General features: G+C 42.2%; 1 protein-coding gene across 1 annotated transcript in view; it reads left to right on the top strand.

The window, feature by feature from the left end:
- cspg4 (chondroitin sulfate proteoglycan 4) overlaps window positions 1-17,737 on the top strand; it is a 69,234-nt gene extending 51,497 nt beyond the window's left edge. Inside the window, exons 4-11 of the mRNA XM_088417309.1 lie at window positions 664-852; window positions 1,087-1,362; window positions 6,329-6,505; window positions 9,915-10,113; window positions 10,195-10,326; window positions 11,530-11,690; window positions 14,000-14,183; window positions 15,148-17,737. Of these exons, the coding sequence (XP_088273435.1) occupies window positions 664-852; window positions 1,087-1,362; window positions 6,329-6,505; window positions 9,915-10,113; window positions 10,195-10,326; window positions 11,530-11,690; window positions 14,000-14,183; window positions 15,148-17,012 (3,183 nt within the window). The 3' untranslated portion in view covers window positions 17,013-17,737. The remainder of the gene's footprint in view (window positions 1-663; window positions 853-1,086; window positions 1,363-6,328; window positions 6,506-9,914; window positions 10,114-10,194; window positions 10,327-11,529; window positions 11,691-13,999; window positions 14,184-15,147) is intronic.
- The last annotated feature ends 322 nt before the right edge of the window (window positions 17,738-18,059 follow it).

Below are 18,059 nucleotides of genomic sequence, written 5' to 3'. Positions count from 1 at the left end.
TTCAAATCATCCGTCAAGTCTAAACACATTCCCATTTTACAGTATGTAACTTGACTTTTAGACTAATGAAGAGCAATTTTGATAGCAAAATACTTAAGCCCAAAGTATACATTATAAATCCGGTGTGCAGAGTGAGGATGAAATGCATCTTGGAAAAAAAAAAAAACCTGAAGACATACTTCTCCAATATTTTCAGTCTCTCTGCCGTGATAGTGTGGTCTTTCCAGAGGTAAAATATTGACTTGGCTTGTGGAAGTGCAACGAATATATTTCCTACAACACTGTGAAATGCAAAGTAGTGCGATGTGAAATATAGTGAAAGGGAGCCATGACTGCTAAACAGGCTTGGGGCTCCGGGGAGCTGATTAAAAACTTCTCCAAGTCAGATGACCATAAATCTGTCTGCGTATAAATGTGTGACATGACACGGTCTACACCCGTGTCCCAATTTCTCACACAAGCTTTAATGAAGTTGAAAGTACTTTTTTTCACCCCGAGAATTGCTCGCAGGAAATACTACCCTGCTCCAATTTGAACAACAACCAAGTAAATAATACCCTAACATATTAGATTTTATGTATTGGTCCAGGAGACCTTTTTCTTTTTTAAAGTTTGCCAGCTGTGTTTGGTTACGTCCAACGTTGTCCCTTTTTGTATTTTTAGGTGGAGCAAGCCGACATTCTACCGACAGAAATGGTGTTCACCATCAAAGAACCGCCTCGCCTCGGTCATGTGGTCAAACTGACTAACAGCACAGATGGCACGGACTCGCCAGTCCTCGACTACATTCACTCGTTTACACAGGAGGACATTGATCATGGACGCATCCTTTACGTGTCTGCATCCATCCAGGTGTGATCTTTGCTCCTTTTCATCTGGTGCTTTGCTTTCTCGCGCAGTACTGTGTCCGTTTCTTGGACAAATTCATCCATTCCGCTCAAAGCATTGGACATTTCAACATCTGGGTGAAATTTCAGCTCCCTGGTGTCTTCTTTAAATGCATTCCTTTGATGTTAAGATCAAAGGAACGGACAAAACGCTGCAGAGAGGTGAACATCACATACTTGATGTTTCTTGTCTTTCCAGGGTGTTGACGTCTTTACCGCGGATGTAAGCAACGGTTTTACCACAGTTGAGGACCTCCGCCTCACCGTGAACATCGTGCCGAGAATCATACCGATCCAGTCTCTCAATTTCACTGTGAGGGAGGGCTTCAGCAAGGTCATCAACGACGACGTCATCAACATCTCGCATCCCTTCTACAAAGCCTTCAACATCGAATTCGTCGTGGAAAAACCGCCAAAGCACGGGGAGATCCGATTCCAGGACGGAGACGAGCTGACTTACTTCACATGGGAAGAGGTAGAGTATAAAACTTCCGTTTAAGTACGAGTAAGGTTTATGATTATGGATGCGGCAATACTCCAATTACTTTTGCGTTTATGGTATAAGAAATAAACGTGATAATAAATAGCCTTCAGGAGGGTGTCTCGTTTATGAAAATCGTCTTCACCTGTAGTGATGACTGAGCGCCATTAAAGGGTGACCTGCTTCCGCAGCACTTTTGAGTCAGCTCTAAAAGAGTCAGTAAATTTGCAAGTGTCAGACTGTCAGCAACAATAGTACTCGAAGTGTGCAGATACATTTTCAGCAATTAAACGCCCCATGAAAAATAGTCTGCTGGCTGTCGCGACCCATACTAGCCGCTAACTGCTCACCTCCCTTAAAATGTCTGTCCAGCTAGCTGCTAGCCGATAGCTTATATTTTGTCCAACTCTACGTAATTCTCCCGAGTCAACCCCGGTTTGTAGAATGATGAAAGGACGAAGTTTATTTGCGGAAAGGTTTGAGGATCATTTTGAGGTGGGTTCAAAGGCCAGTTACACGCTGCTTGCGCATTTAATTACTGTAAATTTCAGACTAGAAACCACCACTTTCTCCTGCTTTGAATTTTGCGGATGCCGGCAGTTTTTTTTTTTTTTTTTAACTAGCCATCAGCAGCCTTTATGTAAACTAACTCAATACCAGCTGCGATTACTGGGGACACAACAAAATATTAAACAGCTACTACACCTCAGCGTGACTCTTGATTGGGTGTAGTGCAGAAGGTGAAGAGGAAGATGTTGGCCCCCAAAACCTCTGGGAGGCATTTAATCGGGTGTGTTACTATTGTGTTGGTGCAGTATTCTACCAACCCAAGTGTGTCGGTATTAAGTTGAAAAAATGTTGGTGCTACTATCAATTCTAAACCTGCAATTATGCTTCATATTTAAGGCATGATGTTAAGGTAACTATTCAGTTAAAAAAAATAGAATAAAAAACATCTTTCTGCGTAAATACCTGATTTTACAAACAGCAACTTATAGTGCAGTGTGGCCTACACATTACAAAAAAAGATTGTCAAATATTTGATATTGAAGTTTATAGTTTGAAATTTACGGTGCGTTTTCATGATGGGGGAAAACGGCAATTCATAATTAGGGGATGGCTTTATTTATCTGACGCGATGTCTATCAGAACATCTTGTTCATGCTGTTGTAAAATATCAAAGAGATTTTGTCCACGAGAAGTCACGTCACCGAATTTTTCCGTTACCGGTGAACACAAGTTGTCGTGTCGAGTCTCCCGCCGCTTTCAGGAAAATATTAAAATTGCACCAATGGGAAAAGGAAAAAGAAACCCAGAACGTTACCGCATCGTTTAGCTCGTCAGACAGACATCTTCGCCGCTCCCACATCCAGCCCTGGCCTGCATCTTTCTCGTCGCTCTCTCGCTTCGCTTCACTTCTGGAAAAACTGATGCTGGTTTTTTGAGCGCCTGCGGCCAAAATAAACTGGCGTCGTGCATTCCTATAATAGAGTTCACGCAAACCACCCATGCTGGCAGACCTGCGCCTACCTCTCAGAAATCACAAGAAAAAGCACGGGCATTGATATAATTTGCCACCGTTGAAAGACAAAGCTCATTATACTGCCTCTCGGAAATGTTTTATGCGTGCGGTGTGTGCACTTTTTACTTTTACTGCTACGCTCGCTCCCAAATGAACACCACATTGAGCCACGGAAGCCAACTGTAATTTTTGACTATTTTCCACAAGTTGAACAGATCCAAGCTACTCTCTGGGACACCAGCAAATAGATGCGTGCGTGTGTGTGTGTGTGCGCGCTCATGTTCTTGACTAGGGTTCGTGGAGGTTATATGAGTCAACGGTATCGCGGACTGACTCGTATGGATGATCCTCCACAAGGCAATGAAATAAATCAGACGTGGCAGCTCCCAGCATGGATTCCGTATCTGTTAATATCGTTTTTCTCCTCCAATAAAGCTTCACTTAAATCAGCGATTCCTATTGGGTGTAGAAAACCCTATGAAGACAAAACTATTGGGACATCTCAGATCACTTTTCTGGGGAAAAACCCCCCCATGCACAAGTCACTGATGTCAGAATTGGTGTAGAATATGTCAGAGGTATTTTATGGGGAAGGAACTGTCTATGATTCATTCAAAATGCAGTAGAACTACTTCTTCAGTCAGTGGAGGAATGATATCGCTATAAACAAGAATGTTTTGAAAGTCATGACAGGATGAGGAATGAAACGAGTAGAGTAATTCGAGTACTTTGGGTAACACGACGCCGCTAACGCGATAAGGCGGAAAATTTAAAAGTAAACTTGACTTTCCCAAATAACACTTGGAAAAATCTGCATTCAGATGTCTTCTATAGTCATGCATGTTCTTTAACCAAGTCAAAATAGTTATTATTATATATTTTTATTAGATTTTCGGTAGGATATCTGAATACCAAAATACTCAATAGCTGCACCCAGACAGCATTTTTTATTTAGTTGATTTATTTATTATAGGATAGTTTATTTTCCGTCTACTTTATTCCAGTCAATCAAAGAAGACATGGACATTTACGAGACGCAGTAATTCACAGGAAATAACTGACCCCAGTCGTAAAGAGTGGAAAAAAAAGGATGAAAATTGGAAACCCCCCAAAATAATCTTGATGATTGCCCATATTATTACTTTAAACTGTCAATATATCAAAAACATTGACTCTGAAACTTTCACAGTAAAAAATACAAATAGCTGTATTAATAAAAAGTGAACGGTATCATAATGACTAAGTGGGTAAGGTCTTTTATTGCAACGTAATACTAGTGAAGGACCGAAAAATATTTCATCCAAGTCAAACCAAAATCAAAGAACTGTTCATGCAGTGTAAATACGAATGCACAATAGCAGTCTAAGAAGCACGCTGACTCATTGGTGACCGCGCTCCATCCGTAATGACCCAGCTTGTCATTCCAGACGCAACCCGTCATATGGGATCCATTTGGCGCGTCCCGCTCCCCGAAGCGTTTCCTCTCGTCAGAGCACTTTACCGGCTTTTATCGAGATAAATGTACCACTGTCGTCCGTGGCGAGCGGGCTGCCGGATCACTGTCTGAAGTGTCAAAATGGCTCCAGTCGAACAGGACTTCAAGGCCAGGCGACAAGATGCGGCGCTTCCTTCTTTTGTATGCATGTAGGCGACAGAGTGGACCCCTGCCGCAGGTGGCGCTTTCCATGGCGGCTCGCTTGACAGTGGCTGACTGATTCCTCTGTGTTTAGGTCTCCTCCCACAGAGACCGTGCTATTTGTCCCTTCCGTAGGCAGACATTACCAGCCGATTATTACTTTCTGTCTCTGTGCAGCGCAGCAAATAATAGCGCTGACTGTAAAACCGCATGGTCGCCCAAGTCGCTATATATGTCTTATTTTGTTCACATTGGGTAATATTCATTTGGTTGACAGCTGAGGTACAGGCTACACCGGGGGTCGCCAACCTGCGGCTCCAGAGCCGTATACGGATCTTTTACGGCTCCGCGGTTTGGGAAAATAAATAATGCTTGGTTCAGATCGACTATGTGGACGGCGGAACATGCGACGCGTTTGAATGGCAGTCAGTGACGGTTGGCTGATAGGGCAAGATCTGTAGGATGTGTTTGGTGCAATGAGACTCGAAACGTGGCACAAGGCAGCCAATCGGTTTTAAAGCCTTCCAGATTAAAAGCACACATTTTCACAGAACTATAACTGAACATTCAAAACTAAAGCGCTTGAAGAATTCTTGACACAAACTAAATGTCATCTTAATGCCCCTGCGACCCTCGAACGGGTCAGTCTGCTATTTGATTTCTTGAAACCAAGGTAACAACCACCGCTAAGAGCTAAATGACAAAAGAAGAACGTAAACAGGAACTACAGTGTTTCCTTCCGGATTAAAAGCAGATATTTCAAAATAAGGGAAAACAGCTAAGTAAAGAATAAAAACTGGAGCGCTTTAAGAATTCTTAAAGAATAAACCTCATCTTAATGCCTGTTTGTGAACCTGGATGGATTCAGACGTTGGTTCCTTCTGCTTGCTTCTTTTAGTGAAAATAATTGGTACAACCCTGGTTAACAAAAACATCTCAAAGCAGCTCTTCTGGCTGCTATCTCTAAAAACGTCAACCAAAGTGAAGATTTGCTCAATTCCCCAGATTCGTGTTTGGGTTTTTTTTTTTTGTGTGTAGCAATCATAAATGGGAGTTTTAACTCATCACTCTACTCGATTTCCCACCAAGGATGCCAACTCCTGTGACGTCAAGAGACGGATGTTGGTTCTGATGGGACAGAATTTGTCAAAACTACTGCCACCTAGTGGTGTGGCATGCTTGTAAATGAATAAACCACACTACATGGATTCGTATAGCGTGGCGTTTTTCTAATAAAATAAAGCTATATGGGCAGAATTTTTTTAACACACCAAGATGGGAGATTTATATGGGTGTACACAGCCCTGGTTACATGTACACAAGACCTTAGATCTTGCGGTTTTTGTAGGCACCAGACATTTTTGTCCTCAACTGCAGTTCAAAACCAGTTGAAGAAGATTTTTGGCCATCACACTTCTCCAACTGCCACAATCACAAACGAAATTGAACTCCTAGAGCAGGCGTTCAGAGTCTATTCTTAAGAGTGTGTAGGAACTCAAGAAAAAAACTCAATTCAAGTCAATCATGCATCAACTTTTATATTCACAAAAACTTGAACCACCAACGTGGTGAGAATATGCAAAACTCCACACTGGAAGAACAGAGCCCTTTCAAACCCCAAAACTCAGACCCGAGACACAAACGCCTTAACGAGCTCGCCGTACTGCCTGGATTTGAAAATCTTAGTTTGAAACAACTGGGGAATGGGACTGATATATTGCGGCATGTAACTGTCAGCGTTTTGTTTGCAAGCCCCGTGAAAAGTGACAATGTCTCCGCGCAATCCTTTCTGTCTTCCGCAGATAAAACTCGGACACATCTACTACGTGCACGACAGCACCGAGAGCGTCGAGGACAGCTTCACCGTCTCCGCCTCGGCTTATGAGATCGACCGCCGCAGCCTTCCTGTCATCGTCGCCGTGACTGTCAGGCCCGTCAACGACGAGCCGCCTAAAGTGACGCGCAACACCGGGCTGGAGGTAATGTTCTGGAAACTTCCCGTCGCTGTTGCTTAGAGCTTTTATCTTCCTCGACGTGCTCACTGGTGAAATGTTGCAGACGTAAAATCTTTATGGGATGAACTTTGAGTTAGTTTTTCAGTCTAATGACGGTTGAAAGTGGGCAGAATGAGGAATTCCCCCGATATTTTAAAAAGCCTAAACATAAAAAAACTGCAAGTCAATATCATCTTAGGTACAGTGAATCTTGACCTCCAAAATAGCGCAAAATTGGGAAAAATATCGGTAAATGTCAAATAATTCAATGATCATAAATAAACAATTTAACAGTGTTTCTCTCTACACTGTACAGCGACTGTGGTTATCAAACACAGTCGCAGCCAAAGTAAAAGGAGGGTGTGAAGACTTGTGCAAAAAAATTATTTTAGTTGATTTTATTACTCTACCTTTTAAGAATGAAAAGAGCGTTTTCAATTAAGTTGCACAGGTGGGAAAAAAAAAAAGTGAATGAAGAGTTTCGGCCTTCATGAGGTAACGAAAACTTTGTGGTTTCGTAAAACTGTTGCCGCGGCAACGCACAGAAAAAAACTGCTAATTTTGAAGGTCTAATTGTTGAGAATAGTTCTGAAACTTAGCACATACATGAGTACTCAAAAAAACGATTAATATTTTATGAGTGTAATGTGACTTTTTTTAAATATAGGAAGCAGTAGGGCTGCAGAATTATGGACAAAATAATAATCATGATTATTTTACTCAATATTGAAATCACGATTATTCATCATTTTTGGTCAATCGTCTATTTAATGCCCTTTTTTAACAAGCAGTATATAAACAACGCTTCAATAATAATAAACTGAAATAAAGTAAATAACTTACTTGATGTGCGCAAACCAATGAAAAAAATGAACCCTCAGCCTACTTAGAACCAAGCCCAGTTTTTACTTTTAAGCAAATTTCAATCAATTCGCAGTCAAAATGTAATCTCCGGTCACGTCTAACCAAATTCAGTCAAATGTTTGCCAATTTTTCAAAATAAGTGAAAATTGACAGCTAGCGCAGTATATATTAGGAATCAGGTGAGAAACTCAATGCCATTTCAAACTGGTAAATAATTTAAAAGGATGAGAAAAGCAGAAGCTTATGTCATGTGCGAAACATTGCCCCCTGGTGGTAGGATGACAAAGTGCTTGATTTAACATGTAAGCTATACGGCTTTTTAAATGTTAATATCGCAGAGGAATTAATCGTGGCAGCCAATATTGTGATTACAATTAAAAATCGATAAATTGTGCCGCCCTCGCTAGCAGCGTGCTTTATCAAATTTGATCAAAGCATCCCCGGTTTTGTTACAAATATATCAGCAACCGAAGTCAGTCAGTTTTGACTTGGGCCCAAGTTTGGAAATGTCCCTTCATAGTTTGGACTGTTGAGAAAAGTCAGGAGTCATCTGCTCCCACAACTGGAAAGCAAGTGTGTCATTCAGCCCATTCCATCCCTCCTACTGCGGCTCCACGTCTCCCTGGCAAGTCATATTTTGGGAAAAACCACCAACGCGTCCGCCAGTTGATGATGAGGGCTCCAACATCCGCCAGCGGCGCGCTTTGTGTAACGCGATAGCACGAAAAATGTCGCCCGGGTTGATTTAAAGCAGGAAGTGCGTGCGCGGTAATCTCAAGAGTCCCGCGATCGGACCATGACAAATAACATGGGCTCAGCTCGGGCGCTGTTCCAACTCACCGTTGATCCTTTTTGGCGTAGTCGGCGAGTTGACATTAGCGTTTGCAACAGGGCCCAGGGTGGCCAACACACAGCTAATGGGCCGTACGCAACCCAAAGGAGCATATGATGTCGCGCATTATACTACTCCAAAAACGAAAACAACCCCAAATAGAACTGCCGTCAAAAAAATAATCAAAATTACTGATCTATTTACAATCAATGGAATCATTTCGTCAAGATTTAGGAACCCGCATGAGGTTTCTTGGTGCTTCGTTTGCTCTCCGGCGCCATCAAGCGTTCGGGAAGGCCAATCAGAAAAAAAAAAGGGAATGGAAAAAATGAAATGATAAACTTAACAGACAAGACCATAAGTGGCAATATTGTACTTTTACAAATTGCATAATTTGAGTTTAAATTGCTACATTTTCTAGTGGTTACAAAGCAATGTTCTATCAACTGCGTCATATATAACGCGTATATATAAAATCACAGCAAGCTAGACGTCACATTCTCACAAGTTCTGACAGATCGATTGAAATGACTTTTTGAAAGAAATCCAAACAAAAATGAAACATTTGGGGTGGAATATTTGGCAGGGCTGAGCAAAACAGAAAAGTTTTCCTTGTTTTAATTCAAGCCTGCAGTCGTAATTTTCGTCTGCCACCTGGAACTGGCACTTTTTTTTCGGTAAAAGTTTGTCAACACTGACAAATATTTTGGACTGGTTGAGTGTGCAAACACTTTGGTTTGGCTCTTTTTCCTGTCACGTGACTTGTTTACCTCTTGTTGATAATTAGGCAGAATTCATGGACCAGAAGAAACCATTTTATAAATAAATAAATAAACATATATCACAAACAAAATCGTGGCTATTTGAAGGACTCCATCTTAAAAAGTAGAACAAGCTGGTTTTACGAAATATAAAACACAACTCACCACTTAGTCGCTTCAATCACGCCATGGATGCAGATTAATGTTGAGATCACTTCTTTAGGTTATCCATTAATTTTTAACGTGTAAAAGGAGCCTGAAAAACAAAACAATTTCAAAGTTTTACAGTTGTTTTCGAGTACTTAAACGTGCACTACGTTCATATGATGGAGGGAAAAAAAGTCACCCGTTTTTTGTCAGATTTTTTTTCTTGTCCTCCATTCGTCTACGTCGAAAAAGTATGGATTCATTCATTTGCAAACGCACCTGCTGGTGCTGTCTCATTAACCCAAATGCAGTCTCATTCGTGGGGCGCACCGTTGTCGCCATCTGTCGTTAGTTTTTGTAACTGCATGTTGACGTCAAAGTTGTGTGACAGCAATTTTGCGTGCGGGAATGACCTCGTTTCAATCTTGAAATTAAAATGAATCTAAATCTTACCGTTCGTATTATTTTTACTTTATAAAATGATTGTATTATGTTCTTCATATATTTTATTTTTATTCTTTCTTTGTATGCATATATTATTATTACATAATATCTTTATACTATGTTTTTTTAAATTAATTTTATGTCGTATTTATTTCTACCATGTACTATACGTGATAAATATTTAAAAGTGAACCTAAAAAGAATAAGCACAAGCATTGTTGAAAATGGATGTTATGACTAGATGAAGTTAAATGCATTGTGGATGAGTTTTATTTAGGGGCTTTAACATTTTTTCCCAATTTCTGTACTGGTCTTTTTTCTCAAATCTTTTGTTTTCTCCTGCCAGGTCCTGGCAGGCGAAGAGGCCGATATCACTTCCAGCATGCTGAAGAGCGAAGACGCCGATACCCCCTCTGAGGACGTGTACTACACCGTGGAGTCTCCCACCAACGGGATGGTGGCCTTCAAAGACTTCCCCGAGGAAGCCGCGGTCAATTTCACACAGGCCCAAATAGACAACGGGGAGATCGTCTTCATTCATGAGGGTGAGGACACGCCCACACCCGAGTCTCATGAGCCGTACTTGCTTCTGAATATTTGATGGTGAATTGTTGAATTTTCTGCAGGAGAGGAGTCTGGTGGCTTCAGCTTTACGGTGACAGACGGCGAACACACAACTCCGCTCTATACATTTGTGGTCACGGCCAGACCTCTCACCATCACCATGGTAACGCAAGAGGAGCTTATGGTGTTTCCAGGTGAGATGGTCGCTCGGTCAGAGGGCCTTTAAGTTGAAATAGAGACTGTAAATCACAGTGTTATTATTACTTAGTGAGTGCATTACTTGTGACAGTTGATTTTGTTTTCCTAATTTTTGCATATTTCCTCTCTTTTTTTTTTTGCATATTGTCAGTCACATACAGTAATTGACTAAATCATTTTTTTTTGGATTGGGGTCAATCTTTTGACACATGTTTTGATGTTTTGGAAATAGAAAGAGAAAGCCTTTACTTTCATTTTACGCAGTACAATGATGTTGTTTTGTTTTGGTTTGTTTTTTAGAAATAGAAAGACTTTAGTGTCTTTGTTTTGTTTTGTTTTGTTTTTTAGAAAGACACAGACTTTAGTGTGATTATACACAGCACAATTAGGTTGTTTTGTTTTATTTTATTTTATTTTATTTTATTTTATTTTATTTTGTTTTGTTTTGTTTTGTTTTGTTTTGTTTTGTTTTGTTTTGTTTTGTTTTTTTTGTTTTGTTTTGTTTTGTTTTGTTTTGTTTTGTTTTGCTTTGTTTTGTTTAACAAAACGACTTAACCAAATATGTGAACAAGTAAATACAAAAGAGAATTAGGACCAATGAAGAAAAAAAAAGGTTGTCAGAATTCTCAATTTTATTTCCGAATTCTGATCACTCATAGAAGTTTCATTTTAAAATCTGAAGTCAGATTTTGACTCAGAGGATTAAGGCCAGTGAAGAAAAAAAATCTTGGCGGAAAACTCACTATTATGTCAGAATTCTGACTATATTCTCAGAATTGTAACTTAAAACTCAGAAGCAAATTTCTTTGAATACAGTCAGAGTTCTTATTTTTACGTGAGAAGTTATTTCAAAGTTGGAATTTGTAAAAGTCTGCGAGAATTGTCAAAATTCTGCTTTTAATCTGATCATTCTCACTTTAATCCCACTGATTTTAAGGTCACAAATCTGAAAATGAAGTCAGAATTCTCACCTTAAAGTAAGAATTCTGACTTGCTAAACCTTTTTTTTTTCTTTCATCGGCCCTGGTTCTACAGATGAGGAACATAAAAAAGTGATTTAATATTGGCAACCCTGGAGTATTCTCTCAGCACATCACATATGAAATGATATAAAACATCGAGTAAAGTGACTCTGGAGTCTGCTTGACTACACGGCCTGGATGTTAATTTTCCACCGATTAACTCGTGTGTGCCCGCAGGAAGCAGGCAGCCTATCACGAGTGCCAATCTGGGCGCCGTGACTAACGAGGACGGAAACGAGATCAGCTACTCGCTGGTCCATCCTCCTCGTCTGGGAAGACTCATCCTGGCCAAGGACAAGAACCAGATGGAAGAAATCAACCGATTCTCACAAACCCAGGTGAGAAAATATCCCAAAACTCAGGAATTGTAGTACACTTGTTTCTTGTCTTGCTGAAATTAGATGGTTGAGTCAGCCACGCCCTTTTTCTGCTTGGCCAATGAGGTGAAACATTGTTTCACTTTTAGTAGGTGGACAACCTGAACTGATTTGTGGGAGGACGTTGTGAAGATCGCTGCTGCCACCTAGTGACAAAATGCATAAAAGTCATTTGTTAGTAGTTAAAGGGATGCTTAACATAATTTGTCAGCAAATAAAAATATTTTTTCTATCATTAATCTGATAACTAAATCATTTTAATATGCAATTAATACATTTGTAAAAAGATTTTTCCACTTCCTGTCGACTGAAACTGACCACCTGTGCTCAAATCCATCCAATCATGGATCACTTGTCAGTCATGTGACCTGAGCCTTCAGCATGTGATTTCATTTTCGGTGAAAAAATGTGATTTTAAAAGAAATAATTGTACGTGATTTTTTTTTTAATCAAATTCAATTCATTCACTCCCAAGGATGTAATTTTACGCTTTTGAGAGATGAGACCGTTATTTGCGGGTACTTATTGCTTTTTATTTTCTCAAATATTTTCAATTGTTCGGCTAAGGAAGTGCCTCAAATTGTCTGGTCCTAAAAGAGGTAATTATAGACGAAATATTGGCTTTTTTATTGCTAAAAATGCCGAAATAAGTGGACTACCCCTAAATATCACAGTTAAGTAGTTAGTGACCATTGTAAACGTAAACAATAAACCCAGAGAACAGGTGAGCTGTGATTGGTCGTTACCTGTTCACTAATGACGTCACTTTCAGTCGACAGCAAGTGACAAACGTGCTTTTAAAGGAACTAAATGTACTAATATTTAATTAACTACAGACAAAATATATTTCTTACTGCTCATAACATCCAAATAAGGTCAGCATTCATTTAATTTTTGCGAATAATTACATAAAAATCTTATATCATGGTGATCTGGTACACCTCTCAAAATTTCGGGGGTCACAATACTATTCCTTCTCCTTACCAGAGGGTGGCGTCAGTGAGTAAAGTCTAAAACTCACAAATGTCTCTCTTGCGGTCATGCTGCCCACATAAATGTGTCATACATGCACCGCTTGTGAAAACGTCACTGCGCTATAAGCGGTCGTGTATTTACTGCAGGCTTATAAATGTATCAGTACAAACCATAAAGAGAACTGCAAACACATGTCCTGACTAACGCAGTGATACAAAGGAAGTCTGGGAGTGCCTCCAGTCCCAAGACCTTCTCAGTTGGGACTATGGCCTTTAGAAAATTGACATTTTCTTTTCACATTTGATAAATATCCTTAGGGTACCTCCATTTTCCATTAAGATGTAGTGAGCTTAAATTATGATTTAGACTTTTTACGTTGTGCAATAAAGTAAACATCCTCCTTCCGTACGGCCGTAAAGTAACACCGAAATAATTATGCATTTAAAATCAATAAAAATTGGCACTCTTTGGCTAGGATAGCACTCAATATTGGTAGAATACCTCACAACTTGAGCTTCATACTCTGCAGTCCATTAACCCGTGGGCAGAAAATGGTCTCAACTAGAAAAAGTTTTAAGTGGTTTGAAGTGGCCATTTCAGGGCCATTTTGTCCATTTACAAGGATCGTTTGTAGACAGAGCCAATTTCTCGCTTTCCAACCCGAGCTCACGATAACGCACTTGAATGAATTTTAGCTGGTAAAGAAAAGCGCCTTTATGTTCCATTTGCAGAAAAAGACTAATCGCCGAGGCCATTTGAAAACATTGCGCAACTTACCATCAGTGTTTTATGATATTTTTGTTGTGAGTGATTATGAGCTATACGCTTTGACTCTAGTCAAGCTATGAATCAGACAAATGTATTTGTATGTTCATCTCCATCAATTCTTGGCTTGGATAAGCGGAATGTCTCCGCTTGCAAACCGTTGAGACGTCGCTCTTTGATTATTTGACTTCGGTGTGTTTGTGTGCGCGCGCGTATTATTTTACATGAAAGCGTGCTAGTGTGAGAGAAAAAGTTGAGTTCAGGACACGGCGACCTCAAAAAATAAACACAAGCCGCCGCATTCCGACGCTCAGTCCCGAGATGCGGGACGCCGATTTCCCTGTCGATCTTTTCAACCTCCGGGGGGGGGACGAAGACGTCGGCGGAAAAATTTCAGATGACCTCTCCGGAATAACAAAAATAATGAGCTCTGTTTGCAGATAGGCCTTTGAGAACATTGTTTATTGTAAAAATTCCAAAAGAGACAAGTTACTGTCCACGACTTGACTCATGTCTCTTGTTGTCCTCAGCTGGAGTCTGGAGCGGTCTTCTATGAGCACCAGATGCCTGAGGAGCCCTTCTGGGTGGTGAGGGACTCTGTGGAGCTCATTCTGTCCTCCCAGCCCGCCCCGGACGTCCGTCATGTGCTACCCATCACCATCTCCTACTATGCAACGCATAGCAACATTTCCACACAGATGTGGAGGAACAAAGGTCCGTTTTAGGCATAATAAGACTAATTTGAGTACCCTAGTTCGAAATATTGCTCAAAGCATGTTTTGTCCTGCCTCCGAAATAAAACCTAACCTTAGATCCTGGTAGCCTCATTACCATTAGCAAAACTTACGTTACGCAGAAATCAAGTTCAATTGCTAACGTGCTAATTAGGGATGCTTGAAAAAGGATTCATTACACTGATATTGTATGACATGGTGCCTTGTTGTCAGTGATTAGCAATGGCTCCAACATTAGCATTTGGAAGCGCTAGCAGTGGCGAGCAGCACTAGATGCTAGCAGCGTTAGTGGCTAGTAGCACTCAACTGCCCCATAAAGGCCAGCGAGAGCCCTCAGATTACGTTACAAAGGTGGTTTAATGGACGAGTAATGACCCAACTGACAGTTACTGTTCCTACTGATCCCATTTTAAGAAACTGAGCTTCTTCAAATGTGCTACTTCAGCTAGCAAAAATTACCGCTTTGATTTTGATGTTACTTCATTTCATAAACAAAGGGTTGAAATGTCTTCAAAGCTATTTCTAGAGCATAAAATAGTCCGCTTCAACGTACTTTAAATTAACAGAAACATTTACAGAAAATTTACAGAAAACGTTAGCCAAAAGTGAATCTTTATTATATTCTCTATTTGTTATTTTCAAACAAGCAAAAACATATATATTTCAATCCAAATACTCAATTATTTGTTAGAATTTTCGGTAGGGTACAATATTTGTTTGGTTTTTTTGGCACGACGTAGCCTGTTATTACCTCCAGCTCGGTGAAAATAGATCTTTGATGTCTATCGCCTTCAATGGCAGTGAATAAGTTAAAACCCCTGAAACGATCATACGCATTAATCTGTTGAAGGTTTCACCAGGACTGCCGATTGCAGATAATATAACAACTGAATCATTGTTTGATTTTGTACACGCTTTATAATGCGCTCATTGTTTCCACTCAGGTCTGCAAATTGTGCAAGGCCAGAGGAAAACGATCGACGATTCCATCTTTGATGCGTCCAACCTCCAAGCCAGCCTTTCCGAGCCGGAGAGCGCAGATGTGGTCTTCGAGATAAAACGTTTCCCTGACCACGGACGTATCACCCTGGGGGGTCGGGACCTTCCCCGGGATTCCCCTTACTTCACACAGAAGGATGTGACACGCAAAGAGCTGGAATACCTCCATGATGATTCGGCGGCCTCCTTTGATAGCTTCTCCTTCGGGGCCCGTCTCAGGTCTCGGGCTGATGGGGTGACGTCGGACTCTGTAGTCCTGGAGGAGATCTTTAACATCTCCATCAAACGACGGGGATCCGAGCCCCCTGAGCTCGTCACCATTGACCAGCTGCTGGAGGTTCTGCAAGGATCTGTGATGATCGTGACCCGGAAATATCTGAATACCCATGATGAAGACAGTCCCCCAGATGAGGTCCATTTCAAGGTCACCAAAGCCCCAACAAATGGGCACCTGGTTGACGCCCACACCATGGACGCCCTCTCCGACTTCACCCAAGAGATGATCAACAGGGATCAGGTGGCCTTCCACAGCGATGGCAGCCTCGCAGACGGCTTTGTGGAATTCATCGTGTCGGACGGGGAACATGAGACGGCGCCGCAAACGCTTCACATCGGAATCCTGGCTCACACGCTCATTCTGGACAAAGCCCCGGAGATCAAGGTAAAGCAGGGAGATGATGAAACCCTGCTGACCGAGGAGATGCTGAGAGCGACCACCGGAGGTCCGGTGGAGGAAGAGGTCGTCTACAAGATCACAAGCGTACCCAAGTATGTGGCGGTCATGGTAGACCGGCAGCCCACGTCGGCTTTCACTCAGACCCAGATCAAAGAGGGAAGAGTCAGCGTCCGCTTTGTGAAGTCCACCTCACCCCGCGACAGCTTTGCATTCAGTGCTCGAAGCCAGGCGGCGAACGTGTCATCCGTCCTCAATATCACTGTCCAGCCCTTGGCTAAGATCGCTCAGGATCCTCTACTACCCGAAGACTCGCTTGTTCAACTCGACAGGAAACTCTTGGACGCGACGGCCCTCGCCAACAAGACTAGGACCTCCCCTACGTATACGGTCATCCAGCAGCCACGGAGCGCTCGGTTTGTCAGGTCCGGCGGTCCTAGTGCAGGCCAGCCCGTGGACTCATTCAGCCAGCGGGACCTGGATGAAGGACGGGTTGCTGTAGAAATCCCCAAGAGCTCCTCTGGGTCCCAAGATGGGGTCACTCAGGATGAGGCCCGCTTCTTACTCAAGGCTCACGGGGTCCCCCCAGCAGAATGCGTGCTTTCCTTTCAAACCGGCCCTTACAATGCCTCGGGTGTCTACCCTGCCACTCTTTTGAGGGTCCCCTCAGAAGTACCAGCAAAGGACAGGAAGAATAAGCCCAACGTGGGCGTGTACCCCTTCGCAACCTCTGAAAGCCCTCGTTGGAAAGCCAATCGGGACCAACCCCACGGGGATGGCTATACCACCGCGTCCCCCTCTGATAGCGGTTCTCACAGGAACCCCGTGGTTTCTCGACGCGGCAACGTCTGGTCCATTCTCATCCCCATTCTCGTTATCCTCGTCCTGCTGCTCCTGGCAGCCCTTTTGGCATACTACCTGGTCCGTAAAAACAAAACAGGAAAGCACAACGTCCAGACGGCGGGCGCGGCCAAGCCGAAAAACGGCGAGGTAGCCGGTACCGAAACCTTTCGCAAAACCGACCCGGCCAATAACATCCCCATGTCCAACATGGATTCCAAAGAGGCCGACCCGGAGCTGGTGCAGGACTGTCGGACCACGACTCCGGTCTTGAAAAAGAACCAGTACTGGGTTTGAGACTTTGAAACCCCTTCGCCAGAGGTGGATCCTCAAATGATTGGAGCGCCGCCTCCTCCGAGTCTTCTCAGTATTAAAGACTTCTCGCCACAGCAGTTTGACGGATTTTCGTTCTTCGACGCAAACGGTCGCATACTTCTCTCGACTCAACTGTGGACTGATTCTCAGGCAACAAAACACTGAATCGTTGTTTGGCAAGACGAGAGGCAGTTTCCTATCTTCCGATGCCGTGTATATTTATTTAATCATTCCTCTACAACAAAGGGCACAAACGACATAAACATGCTCCGTGTTTGCAAAATAGAAAGTATTCTACATGTGCTCGATCCTTTTCAAATCAAAGGCCCGCATTGCTTGTTCACAGTTTCTATAGTAGACCTGTTTTCAGCTCATGAGATGAGCTGTTCAAATGTACGTACAGAAGATAAAGAAGTAAACACAGTTATTTTCTTCCATTATATGCCACCACAATGGGTTTGAAGTAAGATAATAAATGTGAGGATAAGCGGCTATAGATCATTGATGGACGAGTGGAAGGTTGTTTGTTGGTTTCGAAAATAAAAATGAAGATCGTGACAAAAGAGATAGCAGATATGGTTTGGATTTTGGGGTGGCTGGAGGTAGCTGGTTTAGGTTCGAGTTTCTCACTGAGGGGCAATGGCTGGCGAGCGTTGACAAAAATAGCGGTTCTTGACACCCTAAGGCACAGTCCTCGAGGGCCGATATCCTGCATGTTTTTAAACCTTTTCCCTCAAAAACACCTGATTCAAATGATTGGGATCATTTTGAAGCTCCTGCAGAGCTTGCTAATGAGCTAATCATTTGAATCAGGTGTGTTGGGGAAAGAAAACCGGAAAACATACAGGATGCCGGCCCTCGAGGACTGGAGTTCGACACCTATGCCCTAAGGTTTCGTTCAAGGTCGCCAAGAGTTCGCTTGGGATCGCCAGATGTTGCTATGCTACAAAGTGGTACAGGCAAACATCTGGAGACCTCTGGCAACCTTGAACAAACACTGGGGAACTCAAAAAAGCCAATAGCCTCATG

Source organism: Hippichthys cyanospilos, chromosome 6 (assembly GCF_059441005.1).
Source record: "Hippichthys cyanospilos isolate Australia breed blue-spotted pipefish chromosome 6, RoL_Hcya_1.0, whole genome shotgun sequence".
Classification (NCBI taxonomy): Eukaryota; Metazoa; Chordata; class Actinopteri; order Syngnathiformes; family Syngnathidae; genus Hippichthys; species Hippichthys cyanospilos.
This window is presented reverse-complemented; position numbering and strand designations above follow the sequence as displayed.